This window comes from Siniperca chuatsi, linkage group LG15 (assembly GCF_020085105.1).
Source record: "Siniperca chuatsi isolate FFG_IHB_CAS linkage group LG15, ASM2008510v1, whole genome shotgun sequence".
Lineage (NCBI taxonomy): Eukaryota > Metazoa > Chordata > Actinopteri > Centrarchiformes > Sinipercidae > Siniperca > Siniperca chuatsi.
Window position 1 is genome coordinate 18207753 of NC_058056.1, and position 19399 is coordinate 18227151.

Here is a 19399-nt window from a genome sequence, read left to right on the forward strand (position 1 = left end):
GGTAGCCACAGTAAGCCTGCCAGAATCTCCCTGTGCCTGAGGCCATCTGTGAGCAGAATAGCAATTTTATTACTTTGTCATTAAACCAATTTCACAGCAGTATTGTTTGTTAATGAGCAGCCGCAAACGAGCGAAGATGTCACGTACTAGAATAGCACCAAGATTTGTGACCCCAGTTCTCCTCTGTCTCATTCTGCCAACCTGTACCTCATTCTTATTCTTTTGCTCTTTCTGCCATCGTCTTCTTCCTTAATATCCTTACTATCATCCTTACTCTCTCACTGCCATCCTCCCATCTTGCTCATCCCTCCGTTCCTCCCCCTGTTATAGGGGTCCCTGGCTCATAAAAGGGGAAACTGCTGAAAGATAAAATGCAAAGTCTATACAGTCAAGTCTCTGTTTATGAGCTTCCATTTGCCTTTAAAGCTCATTGGGACGAATGGTTTCTCCTTGGGCTTTCAGGGCGTGCAGCTGGAAAGCCTGGGATGTTGGCCTGTTATTTAGCTCTAAAGCCTAACATGGGTGCCAACGGGAAGTGCCAACAGAGGGACTAGGCATCTGAATAGGTGCATAAGTCCATTGGATTGTATGCTAGATGATGTCATGCATTTTTCGTGATTTTTCAAAGTTGTTTAGACTACCAGGCTTGATCAGTGCTTTTTTTGTGGATTTGATTAGCCTTGTAGTTGTGCATTTAAAGAAAAATCTAACTTCAGGTCAGTCTGGTAGTTGTTGGTAATGGTCTGTTTTCTCAAAGAAAGCCATGTGCTTCAGCTATGGTGCTCTATATGTGTCTTTATAGCTATTCACTCTGTTTATGTTTTTACTCTGGTGGTCAGTTGGCAGAGATTCTTGGTCTTTTTGTGGCTTATGACAGAGAGAGAGAGAGAGAGAGAGAGAGAGAGAGAGAGAGAGAGAGAGAGAGAGAGAGAGAGAGAGAGAGAGAGAGAGAGAGAGAGAGAGAGAGAGAGAGAGAGAGAGAGAGAGAGAGAGAGAGAGAGAGAGAGAGAGAGAGAGAGAGAGAGAGAGAGAGAGAGAGATTTAATCTGAGGCCCCAGAGGATCAGACAACCTGACAGAGTAGATTTGGAATAATTAGTTTTATCTGCTGAGGGAGATAGCCAGAGGAGCTGTGCATTAGCCACAGGGTGCAGCTTTGTATGTCTTGGTGGTGATGTGTTTCAGGTGGCTGAATGTTGTGTATGTGTTTGGGTGTATGGTGAATGGTGGATATGTATGGAAGGAAGGGTGAGGTTGTGGGGGACTAAAAAGGATAAAGGTGACCAGGTGTAACAGAATGGCCTTGAGGCTGTGTGTGTGTGTGTGTGTGTGTGTGTGTGTGTGTGTGGAGCCAGAGAGGACAGGAGCTCCTTCTTTGGCTGAGCTCTTTAAACTCTGTGAACCTCTACAAGGTATTTTCTCTGTCCAGGCATGCTCGTTCTCTCACCTTTTCTCTCTCTTTCTCTTTACCTCCCTCTTTCACACTTTGCATTCCCTCTATCCCTGCGTTTGGATATACAGTAACGGCATGTAAATAACCATGCTCTTCTATCTTTGCTTTGTTTGTGTGGTGTCACAGTCAAAATAACCTCCATTGACCTCCCTCACCCTCCTTTAAGACACAATGAAAGTGAGTGTTGTATATGAGAGGGAGAGAGGGTTGTAATCACATCCTTAACAATGCTCCAATGTATTATTCTTACCTGTTGTGAGCGTGTGTTTGTGTGTAATTTCTGAAGCTGTGATTCATGGCTTGGTGCCCTCTGTGGCTCTGAGGTGCAGGCCAATAAGCGCATCATGGAAGACCCTATAAATCAATATAGCCCTTTGTTTGTTTAAGTCATGCTCTGCCCCAGTTCAGGCCTGTTATGGATGAGATATCAGTGGAGTCTGTGCCAAGCAGAAAAGGGGAGGGGAAAGGCAGGAGGGAGAGAGTCGCAGGGCCTCTCCAAAAAACAATCCAATCTTAATTGGAACGTGGCCCAAAATCTTGGAGATATCAAACCTGGTAATTTGCAATTTGGGAGAGGTGAGAAGTAAATGGTGCAGCTTGCTGCTTCTCTCCATGCACACAAACAAACACATGTGCACATACTTTGATGAAGTTATCAGAGGTAGCTGGAGGAATTAGCCACTATTAGCCAACACTATTACATGCATAACAAGATGCAGAGATACAGAGGAAGAGCTGGAGAAAGGCAGGGGGAGAACAATGAGAAGTATATTACTCTAATCTAGGGTTTCTCTCTTCCCAGCCTCATGAATATTTATTCCTCCCATTACCAACAATGATGTTTCAATTGGGAGATTCTGTGAGCATCTGTGGTGAGGAGGTGGGAATGTCTTTTCCCTAGTGGGGGTGGAGGCCGTCTGCCTGTAGCCCCCCCAAGACATTTCTGCTTTATCATCTCCTTGTTATATTGTATGGTAGACTTTCTTCAGCTTTGTTTTTTCTGAGGTGAAGAAATAGCAAGTCTCCAAAATGATATATCTGCCATTTGATAAAAAGTTACACCTTTTCTGAAATAATTGCAGATATCAATGTAAAACTCATCTCTGTTTAGGGATATTTTTAATATTAACCTACAAAATATAACGTTATGGGGTCAACTGTACTTTGGTTTTATTACTAGACCCTTCATAAGAAGAATTACTTATGACGGTTCACAGATTTAAGGACCATATTCTACAGGGTAGGCTGAATTGAATATGGCTTTTGTGAGACACAGAGATTGTTGTATGTGTTTCTGGCTGTCACATTTGAAGGAGGCCAGTCAAAGCTGTACACAGTCAGTGGTAGAGCTGATCTGAGAGGCAGAGGGCTCGCTTCAGGCCACCAGACACATCAGAGTCCCTGTGGTCCGCTCCACAGTGTCAGCGCTGCTTCTGCCAGCAGTCCCCTCCACAAACAACAGCTATTTATATCACTAGCCTGCTGCTGGGCTTTTTAGCCCTAAACTCTGCTTCTGACTGTGCCTGCACATGTGTGTTTGTGTGCCTGTGTTCATGGTTATGTATGTCAAAGCGATTATGTGCAATTGAAACTCAGATTAATTATTTAATAGGGAAGTCAGAGGCAAGCTGACAACATTTGACCGATGACTCTCGTGGTCACTAATATGTGCTAGACACAAACACACTTACTCAGACACATCATGGAAACGTGCTTGGTGGAAACACTCACTCACACGCCAGAGACACAATGATGAGAAGATGATGACATCCCAGTGGGAGGGAGAATCCCTTTCCAAACACACACACACTGAGTCCTGTACTAGCCAGTAGTCTGGCTCTTAAAGACCCCGAGTGCAATGGCACCTAATCCCAGGCATTAGAGAATCTTGACAGTCTATTCACTAGGTTTAGGTGTCACTTTTGAATTGCTCAAACTGGGTGCATTTTTACTGCCCTAAATTCATGGTTAATAGTACAGCAGTGTGAGAAGAAAAAAGTAAGTGGCAAGAAGAGAGAGCGCATGTGCATGTGTATATATATTTTTGGGGGTGGGGTGCTAAAATGGGGGCACCTTCCCTGCGCCACCTCCCAATGGCTCTGCTTTCTGACTTGTGCTAATGCATTTGAGATTCAGAAATGTAAGTTAATGTCTGCAAGTGTGTGTGTACATGTACAGCACATGCATGCTCACAAGTGCACCCAAGCATGTATGTGTGTTGCGTAAGGACGTAACTGTTGAAGCCCTTCTTGGCAGGCCCCCTCTTCTTCTCTAAGAGCTGAACCCATTATAGTCTTATAAAGGAGGGAGAAGAAGAGACGTTTGATATGAAGCAAAGGAAATAGATTGGCCTTATTTCCTTCCTGGCTGCTGCAACGCAGACACTTGTGTTGCCTAGACGATTCAGGCAATTGACACTCAATTTTGTTTGAAATATCACGCCTCTATCATGTCATTATCAGCTTCCCCTGGTAATCCACAAAGCCGCCCTGTTTGATATCTGACAATAAGGGGGAGTCACAGAGTCGCAGAATCTCTCACTCGATTACCAGGCAGAGTGGGGAAAAAAGGTTGAGAATGAAAGGGAGCAGAAGACGATAGAGCAAGAGACAAAGAGAGGTTAAAAGAAATAGAGATGGAAAGATAGTGCAGGAGGGAGACAGAGAGGCTAAAAAAAGTCCCACATTTGTATGATAGCAGTGAGAAGTGGATGGAATGGATTATACCTGCCCTCCCAGTAGAAACATACAAAGGAATCCAACAGGCCTGGCATTGTGGGAGAAAGAGAAATCTGGGCAATAGGGGTGGCCCTCTTCACAACTTTGAAAATAGGGCGTTCTTGTAAGCACACCCACTCATCTCAGGAGGGCTGATGGGTAGGCCGGCTTAATGATAGTGCTAGATTCATTCTTTCTTTCTATTCTCCCCCTCTCTCCTCTGTGTGTGTCTGAGTATCTGTGTGTGTGTGCGCCAGCCTGCCAGCATGTCTCTGTTCTATTTCTTGCTGGCCCTGCATGAAAGCAGGAAGCCCTCACCCACCCAAAAGGTGAGAAGCTGGCTTATGAGTAGTGAGTGTTACCTTCCAGCACTGACGACCCCTGTCATGCGCTATGTGCTGGAACCTTTGACGGGGGCTAATATTGACATATGTTGGGTGTTTTCAGATGCTCTTCAAACAACGGAAAACACAGCTGTTGGTCCCTCAGCTCCTGGGCAGGCAGACAATGCCTTTTGTGCACCTATGCACGTTAATAAGGTGTTGTCTTAAGGGAGGGAGTGCAAGAGTAAGAGAAAAGGGGCCTTGCTAACAAGGGAGATGTGGATCAACTCTTTCCTTAATCCCCCTGTCTGGTGGTGATACTCAAAAATAACAGCGTTAGTAAAAACATTCCAGGGTGGAGGTGCCAGCCTCTGAGGAAAGGGAGGTTAATGACGGGAAATATTAGGGGACTGTCTGGGAGAAAGAAAGAGATAGAAGAGATGATTCCACCCTCCCTCCTAACATCAGAAAACTGGTAGAGCTAGGGCAGGATAGCCATGCTGGGTTGCTACAATAAGGTCTCTTTCATACAGGTGTGTTGACGCCCGGGGCAGGCTTGGCCTCGGTCCATTCCATCACCCTGGCTGATTTGAACAATAACTATCATATCTCTTAAAAGAGAAGGGAGGGTGAAGCGTCAAGAAGGAGATGCCTGAGAGCTGTGTCGGGGCCAAGAAAAACCCCCGCTGCCGTTGTCAGAGCTTGTTGATGTTGTAGTGAGGAAAAAACAGGCAAGTTTTTTTAACCCCCCACCGCCCTCCATAACCCCCACATTTTTTCCTCTTCTCCTTTCTCTCCCTCCACTTCTGCACGGATTCAGTATTTTTGTGCCGTAGGACAGAGTGTGGTGAGGAGACAGAGGAACAAAGTGCTGCTGTGTGGAGCAGCAGCTGCTACTTGCCGGATCAAAGGGGCAACAAGCGTGGTCTTCCTGGCCCAACGCTGCTCTGGAGGTGTTTGACGGACAGTCAGCAGCTGGGGCCGCACAGCCCGCCATGTAGGGGTTAGGCTGCTGGACTGCAAGGCCCAGGGGTGACATGCCCTCACTGGACAGGGGGAAGAGGGGAGAAGGTGTTAGATGGGAGGGTAAATAGAGGGAGAGATGTCTATGTTTGTTTCTTTTGTTGTTTGTCTTCCTGTTGTAGTTTAGAGTTACTGTATATTTCTATCATTCAAATTGTGTCGGACTGTATGATATTTACTCTTTCAAGATGAGCCAGTGAGTTCTTACTTACTCATCATAATGCATAGGCAGTAGTTGAAGCCTGATTTTAAGGGTAAAATCATCACTAGAATAGCATTGCACTCCACACTGCAGTATTCCACCTCTTTGGTGCTGACAGAAAATCAGAACGAGAGAAGAGAGACAGACAGCGAGCGTGCATGCCGCAGTGCTATTGATTTATTTTAATTAGCTGCTCGTTAAATCGTGTCAGTTTGCAACACAAATATATAATTCTTTGTCTGATTTTCCACTCAAGTCTTAATGACTCGTTCTCCCCGGGTTTCAGAGAGGAATGACTTCTGCAGCTAGACTGACAGAGCAGTGCAAATGTTACTCATATAGGGCTGAGGGGGGGGATGCCACAAAAGGGCAATGAGTGGAGTAATAAAAAGGGAAAGAAAAACAGGTCAGTGAAAGTCCATGGAGGAGAGGTGAAACAGTTCCCCTTTGAGAGGCAGACAAAAGAGTGTGGAGGGGGGTATGGAGGAGGCACTGTGGATGAGAGAGGGAGAGAAAGACAGAGGTAAAACTATGTAAACACAGTGGCTGCCCTAAACGTGGGCCCTCTCTGACGTTCCTAAAAAAACGAGCCTGCCTCGCTCCGCTTCACATCTGCACTAAATCAAACACGGGGGTGAGGTAATGTTCGCTCGGCCTGGCCTCTTAACTCCTGTTTTAACTTAAAGAAAGGAAGAAGGGATAGAAAAAGGGAAACTCTGTCTCTGATAGGATGAGAATGAGGAAGCTTCCTCAATCCTACCCTATCTCTTTGTCCTCTATCTCCATCCTGGAGGAGTGGAGCCTGTGAAAAGCTCCTAAGTAGTAGTTTATGATCAATCCACAGATACAGTAGGTTCAGTCTGGTGGCGAGCTATGTATAAACTGTTACAAGGGGCCTGTTAGGACCATGTGAGCTGATTCAGTCAGTGTTGTTGACACTACAGTAGATCAGTGTTGGAGGTTCAGTAGCCCCAGACTGCCCCACTGTCTGACCGGACCATAATTAGTGTTTGCTTATACTAAACACACCCTCCTCATGGGGTTAATTTGCATGCACTTCCTGGTCAAAGGACACTGAGTGTTTTACTCCTTTCTGCCTGTGTTTCTTTTTGTGGGGGGAGAAGATCAAACTAAAGCCTTCCTCCTTTGATTCCACTGAGTTGTGACTCAATCGCTGGAGGTTTGGAATCTTTATTTTTGTCTGAAGCAAAAGTATGGAAGCAATGAGCTTTAATAGGAACCAGAGGACAGTCATGTTTGCAAGCAGTGATCAGGGATTGAGTTCAGCACGTTCTTGTTCAGATTGTGTTGCATCTAATCTTCCTCCAATGACAGACAGGGGCCCAGGCATTTGACTGACAAACGGAAACTTAGCCCCCTGTCCCAGGCATATGAGCTCTCAAAATGGGCATTTGCAGGTCAGCCATGAAGGCAATAAACTGTCAATGATTTCTGTGTCACAATTTCAATGCTGCCTCCTCTCTTTGCACACTCTATAGGGCGACATTTGGAGCAGTCCGGCTCTCATTTCTTGGAGAAGACATGTTTAGTATTTCTCTGTTTCTCTCTCCTGTCTCACTCTGGCTCTGGCTCGGTTTCTTTCTTTCATCACAAACTCGTCAAACGAGTGACCCTTCTCCTGATTGGCTAGGTTCCCTCGGATCTCCACAGCAATTGGCCAGCCAAGCAGCGAGGCTCTCTCTCTCTCTCTCTCTCTCTCTCTCTCTCTCTCTCTCTCTCTCTCTCTCTCTCTCTCTCTCTCTCTCTCTCACTCTCTTGTCTCCCTCCCTCTCACTCTCTCTCTCTGTTGGCTGTGCTCCAGGGTAGGGTGGTTTGGCATGACGATTTCTCAGGGAAGGAATGCTGACAACAGGAGCGAGCTACCAGGTGTGGCTGCAAGTCAGTTAAGCAGAAACAAGGCCTTTGTGACAGATTGAGACGAGGAAGCAAGCAAAAAAAAAAAAAAGAATAATACAAGCACTGAGTCACAGACTGGTTTGCTGTGATTTAATCTCCAAACTTCCAGTAACCTTCCATAGTACTTGTCAGCTTATAAGGTTGTTTCTTTTATGATGATAATGCTGTTGGTTTGTTGTCTCATGAAGTTGAAGGACTCTACTTCATTAAATCGATGTTTTACAATTATGTAAGTTCCCTAATGGACCTAAGTCTCTTCTTCTGTCTCTGACCCCCCCCCCCGACACACACACACACACACACTGGGTATAGCATAACATTGTATGCTAGCCAGGGTATTTAACACCTAAGCAGACACTCTCTGAAGCCCCCCCATGTGTGAGCATATATTAGTAACCAGGGATGCCGTGTTGATCCAGCCTAGCGGAGACCCTGTGTCAAGTGGACTCCTGCTGCCCTGGCTCCATCATTCATATCTGTCTGTTATTATCCTCTGCGACCTGCACAGCCATAACACTCGGAGCACTAGTAAACTTAGCACTCTATATCGTTATGGAGCAGGGTTCTGTCTTCCAGTGGAGATGCATATTGTATCTGCAGATACACGTGTCTGTATACATGTGTTGCTCATGCCATTTCAGGGTATGTCAGCGGGGAGTGCTACTGTAGGCCAATTGGCAGTAGTGTGTGAAGAATTCACTGACATGCACATACACACATATTGACTGACAAGTGCATACATATTCACACGCATGCTCCAAAGCATTCTTAGCACTGCAAGAGCAGTTTTTGATATGCAACTTGAAAATGTGTTTAAGGCTTATTGGCTAGAAGACACCAGTTGCCCACATTAAATGGCAGTGGACCGCTGCCCCCACCAACCCGCTTTCTCCTGGGGTAATGTACACATTCTGAGCTGTATCCCAAGGAATGACCTCCACATGACCCCCTAACCTTGCCTTTAATTATTTGTTTGAAGATAGCATAGAGTTCCCATGCTGAGAGGTACTCTGTGTACTGTGTGTATGTGTCTGTCTGCGTGTGTGTGTGTTGGTGTTTCTGTGCTCTAACATTGAGCAGAGGCAGGCCATAATAAGCTAGACCACCAGATGTAGATAATAAAACATGGGCTTTGGGGTTGGAGGTTTTTTAGCTAGTGTCCCCTGTGAGCCTCCTATGTTCTGGTTAGCCTACAAACACACTGGCAGTGGTTGTGGTCATGTCCATGGTGTCAATGTGTGGATTTACAGCGTGCACGTATGTTTTAGCGAGTGGTTGGGAATTCTGAGTCCCTGTGGTCAACCTCTGTGTCTCTCCCAGGGCCTTGCGTCCTCAGATCCATTCATCTATCCGTCCATCCCAGTTGACTGGCCTTCATCTCTGGAGGATTCCTGGTTGTGTTGTTCTAAGCACACACCATTAGCAGCTCACGGGTCGAGGGAAAACAGTGTTATCAGGCCTTGCTCTGATAATCTCAATTGGCTTTACTCAGACTGATAAAAGGTGCTCTGAGGCCACGAGAGGGGCCCTTGGTCACCCCCCACTCCCTCCAAAGCACCGCATCACCTCCCGGTTACTGTAGCAACTTATTTAGCGTACAAAAACAGAGCCTTTGTGTGTGTGTGTGTGTGTGTGTGTGTGGGTGGGTGATATGGTGATTGTTGGCCAATAAGGGATGTTGACAAGAAGCAGGTCCATCTCTGAAGCAGTTCGTATGGAAAATATTTGAATATCCATATGTTTGTGTACACGGCAATTTATACTCAAAAATTACCATTTCAATAAGAGTTAACACCCTGATAGTTAAACATTTTCCTGTATGCTTTATGTCATATATTTCCTACAAGAAGTCAGAAAACACAAGAGGAAGAACAATGTTTTCAAAGGAACACTTAGAAAAATAAATAAATCTGAAAACGGCACTTTGATCATACAGCATACTCTCTAGTGCATAGAGTATTTCCTCTGCAGTCACTGGAAACCGTATGGGCAAATTTAGCACCTGGGAAGAACATTCCTAATATTATGTGTTTATGGTTATGTCCCAGAATAGGTAAGAACACACGTGGTTGTGATTTTGAGCCCCTTGGTGCATCTAGAAAGGTAGAAAGCAGGACATATATTTTGTCAGGCCTTGCACTCTGAGCTTAAAGAGGGAGTGTGATACCAGGAATGTCTTACTGTTTACTTGCTCAGCTGGTTTTGATGCTGGAAGCGTCTTTCTCTCTTAAGCACTGCAGGCATTTCTGACAGCAAAGCTATCTAAGAATGCTTTGTCCTCTTGTTCTATCAAAAAAGACTTTCAAAGTTAATAAAACTTAATTCTCATTCCTTCCTTAAATCACAAATTATGCATTACAGTCATATAATTTCCAATCCCGTTCTCGCTCTCATTCACGCACCCCACCTCCCTTCCTCCTCGTTCATTCTCTCTTATTCTCATATGGATGTGTTTCATCTTTTTCTCTCAGGGGCCCGCGGCACCCCTGCGTACCTGCACTCTGGATGCCCCCTGGCAAATGAGCACAGCGTCTCTCTTTTCCCAACCGTGCATTTTGTACGTTTAACCATGTCACTTTGAGCCGGGCAGATTACAGGCGTTTAAGTTCATTGGAGAAGGTAAGGGCAGGTATCAGGGCTTCATGGGGGATTAGGAGCCCAAATTGGTTCCAGCTCTCCCTTCCTTCTAATGACCTGTTCTTTAGCCGTACTGATGGTGCCGTGGCCTGTACGTTAGAAGAGGGCGGTGGGGCCTTTTTTTTCTCTCCTCTGCTCTCCTCTCTTTTTGGGACCAGCAAAGGACTCCATGCTGGACAGCTCCAACGTGATTTGAAACCCCTCTTTAATATCAACCACATGGTGGTACCTGTAGTGTTAAGTCCACGCTACGTTTTTAGTATGTGAAAGTGAAAGGGAGAAAGACAGAGAAAAGGGGGTAAAAGAAGAAGAAAGAGAGGAAGGTGGAACGCTTGCTCGGCCTGAGTGGCCAGCTTGTGTTTGACACAGCCCAAGGCATCCCATTCCAAGTTTAAAAGGTTGCCCCTGGCAGGCAGTCACCTCCAAATGACCTCCGGCTCTACACTGGAAAAGCCACAGGAGCAAGGCCGGCTGGGGAGGCTTTGTGGAGCTGCACTTATTCGCTGCTGTGGTGGTGATAAAACTTCAGACAGCCTAATTGATGGGCTCGCTGACATAACAATACCTTGTGAAAGCACGGAGTGGCCCATGCCTGGTCCTCATTTCTAGACAGCTGGAAGGGGAGCAGAACCCCCTACAATGCAGCCAGAGTGGGGGTCCCACAGAGGGAAAGGGTGGAGGTGGGGGTGGAATGGTGGGGAGTAATGAAAGGAACCATTTGTATCCTGCACTTTGCTAACTTAAAGCTTACTTTGAAATTCCAATGTGTGATAACACTCCAGAAGCAACGTTATTTTGGAGAAGGACCTGTAGACAGGATACTGTACACTATGTATGAAGTTGGTGTGTGCTGTGTGCAACTGGCTCCAGGAGCGACTAAGAAAGACAGAGGGAGAGAGGGATGTGCCACGACGAGGGTTCTTCTGTGCCCAAGCTGCACTTAATACTTGAGGAATGTCTCCCTGGTGCCCATAGCAACCAAACGTAATCAAAAGCTTTATTAAAAGAGGGGGGAATAGATCATATGAACATTAAAAGTATCCCTCACTGGGTTCCCAAGTCAGCACACAATTGCCCTTTTGTTTGTTGCTGTTTTGTTGTGAGCGCCTCTCTCAAGGACTCGGTAGCTAATGTTGCCATTAAGTCATGCAAAACTGTTTTGTCTTTGTGGTGGCTTGTGATGAATCTTCCTGTGTGTGAATGCAGGGTGATTTAACATTTGTTTTTCTCCTCTCTGTTTTTTTCTCTCTGCCAGGTTCATTAATGCCAGGAGAAGAATAGTACAGCCCATGATTGACCAGTCAAATCGAGCAGGTAAAAAAAAAAAGAACAACCCAGCCGACGTACAGCAGAGTACTGCTTCTCTCTCTTTCTTTCCCCAGCATCCCAAATCCGTTACTGGCATGTACATCATGCCTGGAGCCCAGATTTTTTAAAGGAGCACCCTACATCTGCTCCCCCCAAAAATCCCTTCTACTCCCTCCTCTTCCTCTCTCTCGCTTCATCCCCTTTTCCATTTTCTCTATGAGATGTGTTCAGCAGTGGTGCAGGCCGTTTGCTGATTGACTCTAATTGGAGATTTCCCGGTCTAAGTGGAGAGAGAGGTATATTAGCACTCTCTCTCTGTGAATTACTAATTGGACACAAGAGGAGTGCCAGAAACGCTAGCAGCATTTTATGAGTTATCTCCTTTCTTAGGCTGTTTTGTTTTTAATTTTTTTTCCAGTCCAGGGTTAGGGGTTTCCCCTCGCTTTTTCTGCTGCGTTTTTATTTTATTCCCTCAAGAATCACTGCTCTGAATTTTGATCTTAAGTAGTCATTCAGCAAATTTTAAATAGGCCACTGCATGGCTACTTAGCAAATTTTCAGTTTAACAGTATCAATTAATGTATTTTCAGTCATGAAAATTGCCCTTAGGAGGGAGAATGAGTTTTATGTGATGCCTTGATTAAATCAGATCAGATGTTTTGATTTAACGCCAATGCAGAGAGGGATTACCATTTCTTTAAAACAGATTATGGAAAGCTTCATATTGTTAATTGATAAAAACATTTATTTTCCATATCTTTTGTGGTCAGATTACAAAAAGCACAAACTGAGTAGTAAACATGCCACTGTGTGATCCTGTGGAATGATTTAGTCACCCTAAGGTTAATTGACTATGGCATTTCCAAAAAGAAGCTAAGTAATTTGTCTCTGGGAGGGAAAAGCTGTTTTTGTTTATTAGCAAGCTCCCCATCTTAAAAAGGTCCCTACACACCGAGGTGGAGGTCGTTCAAACGAACATGAGCCATGAATAAAATGAGATGCACTTGTTCGTTGGGTGACTCTTTCTACAATTACTGCACTCTGGTGTGGAATATTTGTCAGCATGCAATCTCTACAAAAACAGCTCCCCCTAATCTAGACAAATTACAGATTATCCAAGTTAATACAGTTATAGAATACACTGTTTTCTACAGTCTCCAAAGAGCATTAGTTCATTAGGGCTAATAATAGACAAAGCAAGATACAACTGAGCAAATTGATTGCTACTGTGTCTTCTGATAATCATTCATAATATTGAATGATTTGGCAGTTTTGGGATTATCTACATGCTTAGAATTATATTATATTTATATTTATTATATTTAAGATTAGAAATGTATATGCTGTGAATATGGCTACTGATTTGAATACTGACTAGGGGAATTGCCTGCCATGGCAGTAATTCTTCTCATCCTGTCAAACTGCATGCTTTCTTTTCTCGGTTAGAGAACAATGTATCTCCTGTGAGTGTGGTTTTGAATGACACTGGCTGTGTGTGTGCATGCGTGAGTGTGTGTGTGTGTGTGTGTGTGTGTGTGTGTGTGTGTGTGTGTGTGTGCTTGCATGCATGAGGACCTACTGTATGCGTGTTTGCATGCCACGCGTCAGTCAGTGCGGTCCACAAACATGAGCACAATGTCTTACAGTATGTTTGGGCTGAAGCTGGGACAATTGCTGATTGTCTGGTGTGTTTTCTCTTCTTCTTCCCCCTCCCTTTTTCATGTCCACGTTTTGACTACAATCAGGTTTTCTTCTTGATCCTTCAGTGAGCCAAGGAGCAGCATACAGTCCAGAGGGCCAGCCAATGGGCAGCTTCGTGCTGGATGGTCAGCAACACATGGGGATCCGACCAGCTGGTAAGTCCATCCACCTCTCTTCCTTCATCTCTCTTCTCTCCGTCATGCCTGCTTTACCAGACACCAGTTTCACCCTCAGTTATCACAGAGCTGATCAACACTGATCCTCTTGTTTGTAGCATGAGATTTAGTGACCTCCGCACGAAGCAGGTCCCCAAGTCAGCCACGTAAACCTAATACTAACAAGTACTACACAACTACAATAACATTTCTCTTTAAAAGTCCCCTCACCATTCCCCAGACTGTCTTGCTTGTTTTTTCTCCCTTTCTAATCTAACACATCTGGGAAAATCCCTTATAAATGATCATAACAAAGGGATTTGTGGGATGCAATGCAAAATAAAAACACTTATGGCACTTCTTTACATCTTTCACTTCCCCCTCCCTCACCATTTTCCATCTAAAGCTAACCAACCTCAACCTCTCTATCAGTGGGTCTCCTCTGACCTCTCTGTGATTCAAACTCCTGCTGACCCTTTTCTGGCATTTATCTCTTCTTTCTAGGGCCTATGAGTGGAATGGGGATGAATATGGGCATGGATGGGCAATGGCACTACATGTAACCTCCATCTTGTAAAGCAAAACGCAAAGAAAAAGGGGGAAGTAAGTACTGGGGTCTTTTCCTTGTTTTTTACACTTTGGGGCTGTGGGTTTTATTTTTTTCACCCACAATTCCCTTTCACTTCACCAGCACTACCCCTTCTTACCCTGGCCATAATTTTGCGGCAAGCGCCGACCCCCTACTCTCTAGCATCAACAGCTATGAGCTAGCATGCATGGGTGTTTTAGCAAGATGCTTTAAGGGGTAGAGAGGGGCCAGTAGCCGAGGATGAATTAAAGACTTGGGAAAAAGGGGGGACCGTCTTGGGACAGAGAGGGCCTGACTTGTGGCGCCAGACAACAGGAACAACAACAGAAGAAGGAGGGGAAGAAACAACCTGGCATGGCATGCACAAATTTATTTATCACAACAGCACCATCGCTCTCCCCATCTCGGACAGCTAATGCAAATGTTGGACATTTAGGGAAAAAATAACATCTCCTGGGGAAGGGGCTGACGGGGAGAAATTAAGCAGGCTCCAGTGAAGCGATAAAGAAGGAGAAGTGAAACTGTCCTCCGAGTGACATAAATCTGTCTGGGGAAGGATTGATGCCCAAATTATCTTATATGCAAAGATGGGAACACCGCAGTACATTACGGTCCCTGAGCGAGATATACGGGCCATGGGTGACATGGCCGATCCTTCACTGGGGGTTTGGTTTGAGCTGTGTAAAGGGAGGAATGTGTGTGTGTGTGTGTGTGTGTGTGTGTGGGGTGTTTTGATTATTTTTTACTGGAGGGAGACGATTTAAGGGGGGTGAGGGCCTGACCTGAGACTCACAGACAAGAGCAGGGAGACATTGAGATAAATTTATTAGGCTGTAGACACAAGCACGACTGCATCTAAAAGAAGGGGATCTCTTTCACACATACAGATACAGTCTTTCTGTGTTGCTGTTTTTCTGGCTCTCTCTCTCTCACACACACACACGCAAATCCCTATACGGCTAAATGGCGGCAGTCTGATTAAGCTGGCCATTCCACCTCCCGCTAGTGCTACAGTGCTGACATTTGAAAAATCAAGACATATCACATCCCAAAGGCGGCAGGGCAGAAGAGATTTTATTTTAACACCTAAACTCCCTTGCCCAATGAGGCACAATATAATAACACTTACCTTGATTAAAAGAACCCTCTATATGTAAATGGAGACTGGATTTTTCAAAGGGTCACAGCGGCAATTCTGTCGACAGAGATCATTTCACCCCTCTAGTCCCCTCTCTCTCTCTCTCTCTCTCTCTCTCTCTCTCTCTCTCTCTCTCTCTCTCTCTCTCTCTCTCTCTCTCTCTCTCTCTCCCTCTCCTACTGTCTTTGCTAATGGCAGCAGAAAAAAAATCAGGAAGCAATGTTCCCTAAAACAGCCACACAGAGACAACATTTGCTCAGGTTGGCTAATTCTTAATATAGGGCTATATAATTTTGAGACTATTTAATTACATAACATACTTTATGCTTCATGACCAATTACATTAATAGCTTAATACAGAGGAATATTATCCTCTCTTGATTTGATTACACAGCCACACAATATGGTATATTTGGTACTTAATTATGACCAGTCATTGAGCAGGGCTGCTGTGCCATAACAGAAGTACAGCACAGCCAGCAAGGGAGGCAGGAATACAGAGATGGAGAGAGAGAGAGTGGCCCAGTCTGTCCTCCAGTTATTGTCTTCAGATGGTTTTACCACTCTTGTTAATAAAGGAGGGGGGTCTCGATCTACTTAACGGAATGACTGCAGCTTACAAGACTGGAGATTACCAGTTTACAGTGTCAAAAACATCTGCTGGGCCTTTTAACAGGAGCTGCTCTAGGTTATATGGAGGTGAGGGCACCCATCATACTGCAACACCCTGAATGATTTATTTATTTTATGACCCCAGTAGTGAGATTTTAAGAGACCTGCTCTGACAAACATGTGCATTTCAAATGAACTGATATGGAAGGGGAGTATTAGAAAATGACACAGCTTTCAGCCAATGAGACTGGTCATTAATCTTGGCCTTTGCTGTCCCTTTTTTTCCTCTCTCCTTTCTGTCCTCCTCTTCCCCTCACCGGGGCCCTTCAGTGTAATTTCTTAATTGCAGTGTACTAAGGTGGAGGAATGCAGAGAGTGAGCATGCCTAGTGACCTTGCAGCAACCTCTCCCCTCCTATTACAGCTTCTAATCCCCCAGGGGTTCACATTACAAAGCAGGTCAGCCCAGACCCAATCCCAGACCCAGGCCCCCCGGCTGCTCTCACTTGTCTCTCCCCAAGGTCCAGGCCTCTGGACCAGCCATGTTCCCATACTCCAGTCCCTGGTTCCAGGAACAACCCCCCACATCTTACTTTTTTTTTTGTCTTTCTGATTACAACAAACAGCCGTGTGAAGAGCCAAACAGTGGCACTGCTGAGCCAGCTCTATGTCCTGGGTCCTGTCACAGTATGAGAGATGCCAGCATGCTGAGGACTCCACACATATGAAGTGGAGTCCATCTTAAGGGACATCAATATACCCCACCTGCTCTTCCTTTCTTTTCTCTTTTTACTCCCTTTTATCTTTGCTGCTCTGTCTTGGTGCGGTTTCCTGCTCTTTTTCTACTTCCAAAACCCACACTCCATGCATTTAAGAGCAGTACTTTGTTTTGCGTAAAATGCTTTCATTCAGGGGTGGAAGCAAGCCTTTAATGCTTGCTGTCTTGGTGATACAGCTAACTGAGTCCTAAATTATTTAATAACTTCTTTAAGGGATTCTAAATCTAATATGTTCACAGAGGCACATCCCCATGAGAGAATGCCTGTTCGGTTTGTCACTAAAGTCAGCTGGGGAATTGATTGTTCCACTTGTAAAAGTATTAGCACATCTCCACATCAATACGGCTGCTTGGTTTTCCTCACATCCTCCAGGACTACAGTGTCTGTGGATGACTGAGGATCATTTTCCAACCTGAGACCTGACCACAACACTATTGGGCATTGTAAACCACTCACCATAGCCTAAAATAGCCCAGTGCAATAATGCCTCTCTTTACTTGTTGAAGCTAAAAAGCGCTGTAGTCACAGACGCAGTGTCATAAAATCTGCTACGCTCTTTGTTGTTGAAGTTGTTTTTAAATTGAATTAAGGCCTGTTAATGGAGACGGAGCATGTCAAAGCTGCAGTGAGAAAATAGTTTTATTGACTGTAGATTAATTTCTCTCTTTCGGTCTTTTTCTCAGGTCTGCCAGGCATGCCAGGGGAGTACGTACCTCAGAGCGGTCCTATGGGCATGAGCATGGCCCCGCATACTTACACCAACTCTCATCAGATGACCTCTCACCCCTCCCAGCTCAGACACGGACCCCCTCTCCATGCGTACCTGCCCGACCACCCCCACGCCCACCACCCTCACCACCACCCCCACCACGCCATGCTGATGCATGGAGGACCCTCGTCGCACCCAGGAATGACCATGTCTGCACAGAGACCCCCTTTACTCACTCCCATTGACCCCAGTACTGGAGGACAAGGCCTGGACATCCATGCCCAATAGTATAAGGGAACTTTGCTAACACGACAACAGCAGCTACTACAAGAAAACAGTTAAAAAAAAAAGAAAGCAGCAGCCCACAATAAATCCTATTTTGAGACTATTTTTAAGAATAAAAAGCGAACCCTTTTGACCAGAATTTGACACTAAAGAAACAGAATTCCAGATGAGCTGTGATAAATCTTCTCTTTTTTTTAAGACTTGTCAATTTTGTTACTTTCATCCAAACGGAGGACCAAGCTGACAAGAACACTTTGTAAAGTCTTGGGCTTTTGGTAAAGATCAACAGAGGATGTTTTGATGTACACGTGTGCAAAGAACGGACAGATGCACACACTCAAAAACACACACTTTTCGCACACTCACTCACACACCATCATAAACATGTTCAGTACACTTTCATGTGATGCGCTCAAACGCTTCTAAAATAAAATCACTCTGGAAGATTTAAAAAAAGAAACAACAGAAAGACTCCAAGAGTTATAACTACTGTAGTATAAAAAGTATAGATAAATAAGTTAAAACTTGTGCATTTTTCGTTGATCACATGGTTTATGTTTCCTGAGCTAGTTTTAGAATTAAAGGTTAACCTTTTCTCTCTCACACTGTGTGTGCTCCTTCCTGGAGGAGAAACTGTCTCGCAGCACAGCACTATAAAAGAAAAAAAAAACAATAAGAAGATGGAACATCTCAAAAAGGCTCCAAACCACAGAGGGCAATCAGGTCCTGTCCCCCATAAGAACAGGGCATGATGGGAAAAGGCTGCTAAATGACACCGGATCTCTCCAGAAGATTCAGTTTGAACATTTGTCATGCCCCTCTTTTTTTTTGGTTCATGAATGAATGTTGCCCTGTAGGTTTTAAAGGAAAAAAAGTTCTTTGTTTGAATTGCCCAAGCACTGGATTGTGTTGGTTTTATACATTTTTATTTTAATATTATTTTATTTTTTTGTACCCTGGACTCTCATTGGTAAGAGCCTATTGAAGGAAGCTTAATAGTGGAAAAGCAACATCCTATGGCGCTTCTTTATCTGCGGATCAATGTTCTTGCCATAAGGACAATACCGACACAAACGTTGATTCTGCGGCACTGGAGAAGCATTTGACGGTTGATGCACCAAAAAACCTATAACTAAAAAAAAAAAAAGAAAGAAAAAAAACTTAAATTATGAACTCAATGCTTTTGGGGGGGAAAAAGCTGAGAGAATATTGTAACAAACTTCGTACAGAGTTCAGTCTATTAATTGTTTCATGTTAGATATTCTATGTGTTTACCTCAATTGAAAAAGAATGTTTTTGCTAGTTTCAGATCTGCTGTGGCATTGATATTGTATGTCCATGAATTCCTTCCTTTTTCAGCACGTGTTCCTCACTAGATGATAAGATGCCGTCTCCCTTAAGCTTTGTCAAAAATACATTAAATACTTGTATGAGGACTGTGACGTAATGTTTAAAAGGTGTTCAGTCACAAATGCTGTAATAAATATTTCATTTTTGATTTTTGTTAGATTTTTGTGTGATTACCTGTGTTATAAACAGTCTTTATATACATGTCCATTTTAATAGTGATAAGATTAATTGGTTTATTATTATTATTCAGAAAATGTGTTTTGGGTATGATGCAAGGTCTTAATTATTTATTTTAACTGAGTCAAGTTCCCACTTTTTCCTGCACTCTATTTGCAATAGCTTGTTTTTAACCAGACTGCCCATTTGGTTATTGAATGCCCTCTTAAAATGACATTAACAAATTATGGTTGAAATATATCTTGCCATGGCAATTTATTTAGGCACACAAATATGTCCTCGAAATTATGAATTACTGTCAAATGCAAATGAAGGCTGCAAATTCA

The 19399-nt window shown here is 44.3% G+C and overlaps 1 protein-coding gene across 10 annotated transcripts in view; it reads left to right on the forward strand.

The window, feature by feature from the left end:
• meis2a (Meis homeobox 2a) overlaps positions 1-19044 on the forward strand; it is a 181865-nt gene extending 162821 nt beyond the window's left edge. For 4 of the 10 annotated variants that reach the window (XM_044165867.1, XM_044165866.1, XM_044165868.1 and 1 more), the window contains 3 exons: positions 11527-11585; positions 13325-13435; positions 17236-19044. In XM_044165867.1, the coding sequence (XP_044021802.1) occupies positions 11527-11585; positions 13325-13435; positions 17236-17549 (484 nt within the window). In that variant the 3' untranslated portion in view covers positions 17550-19044. Of the gene's footprint in view, positions 1-11526; positions 11586-13324; positions 13436-13939; positions 14039-17235 lie in introns of all 10 variants that reach the window. The other 6 variants (XM_044165873.1, XM_044165874.1, XM_044165875.1 and 3 more) reach the window with 3 other exon arrangements.
• The last annotated feature ends 355 nt before the right edge of the window (positions 19045-19399 follow it).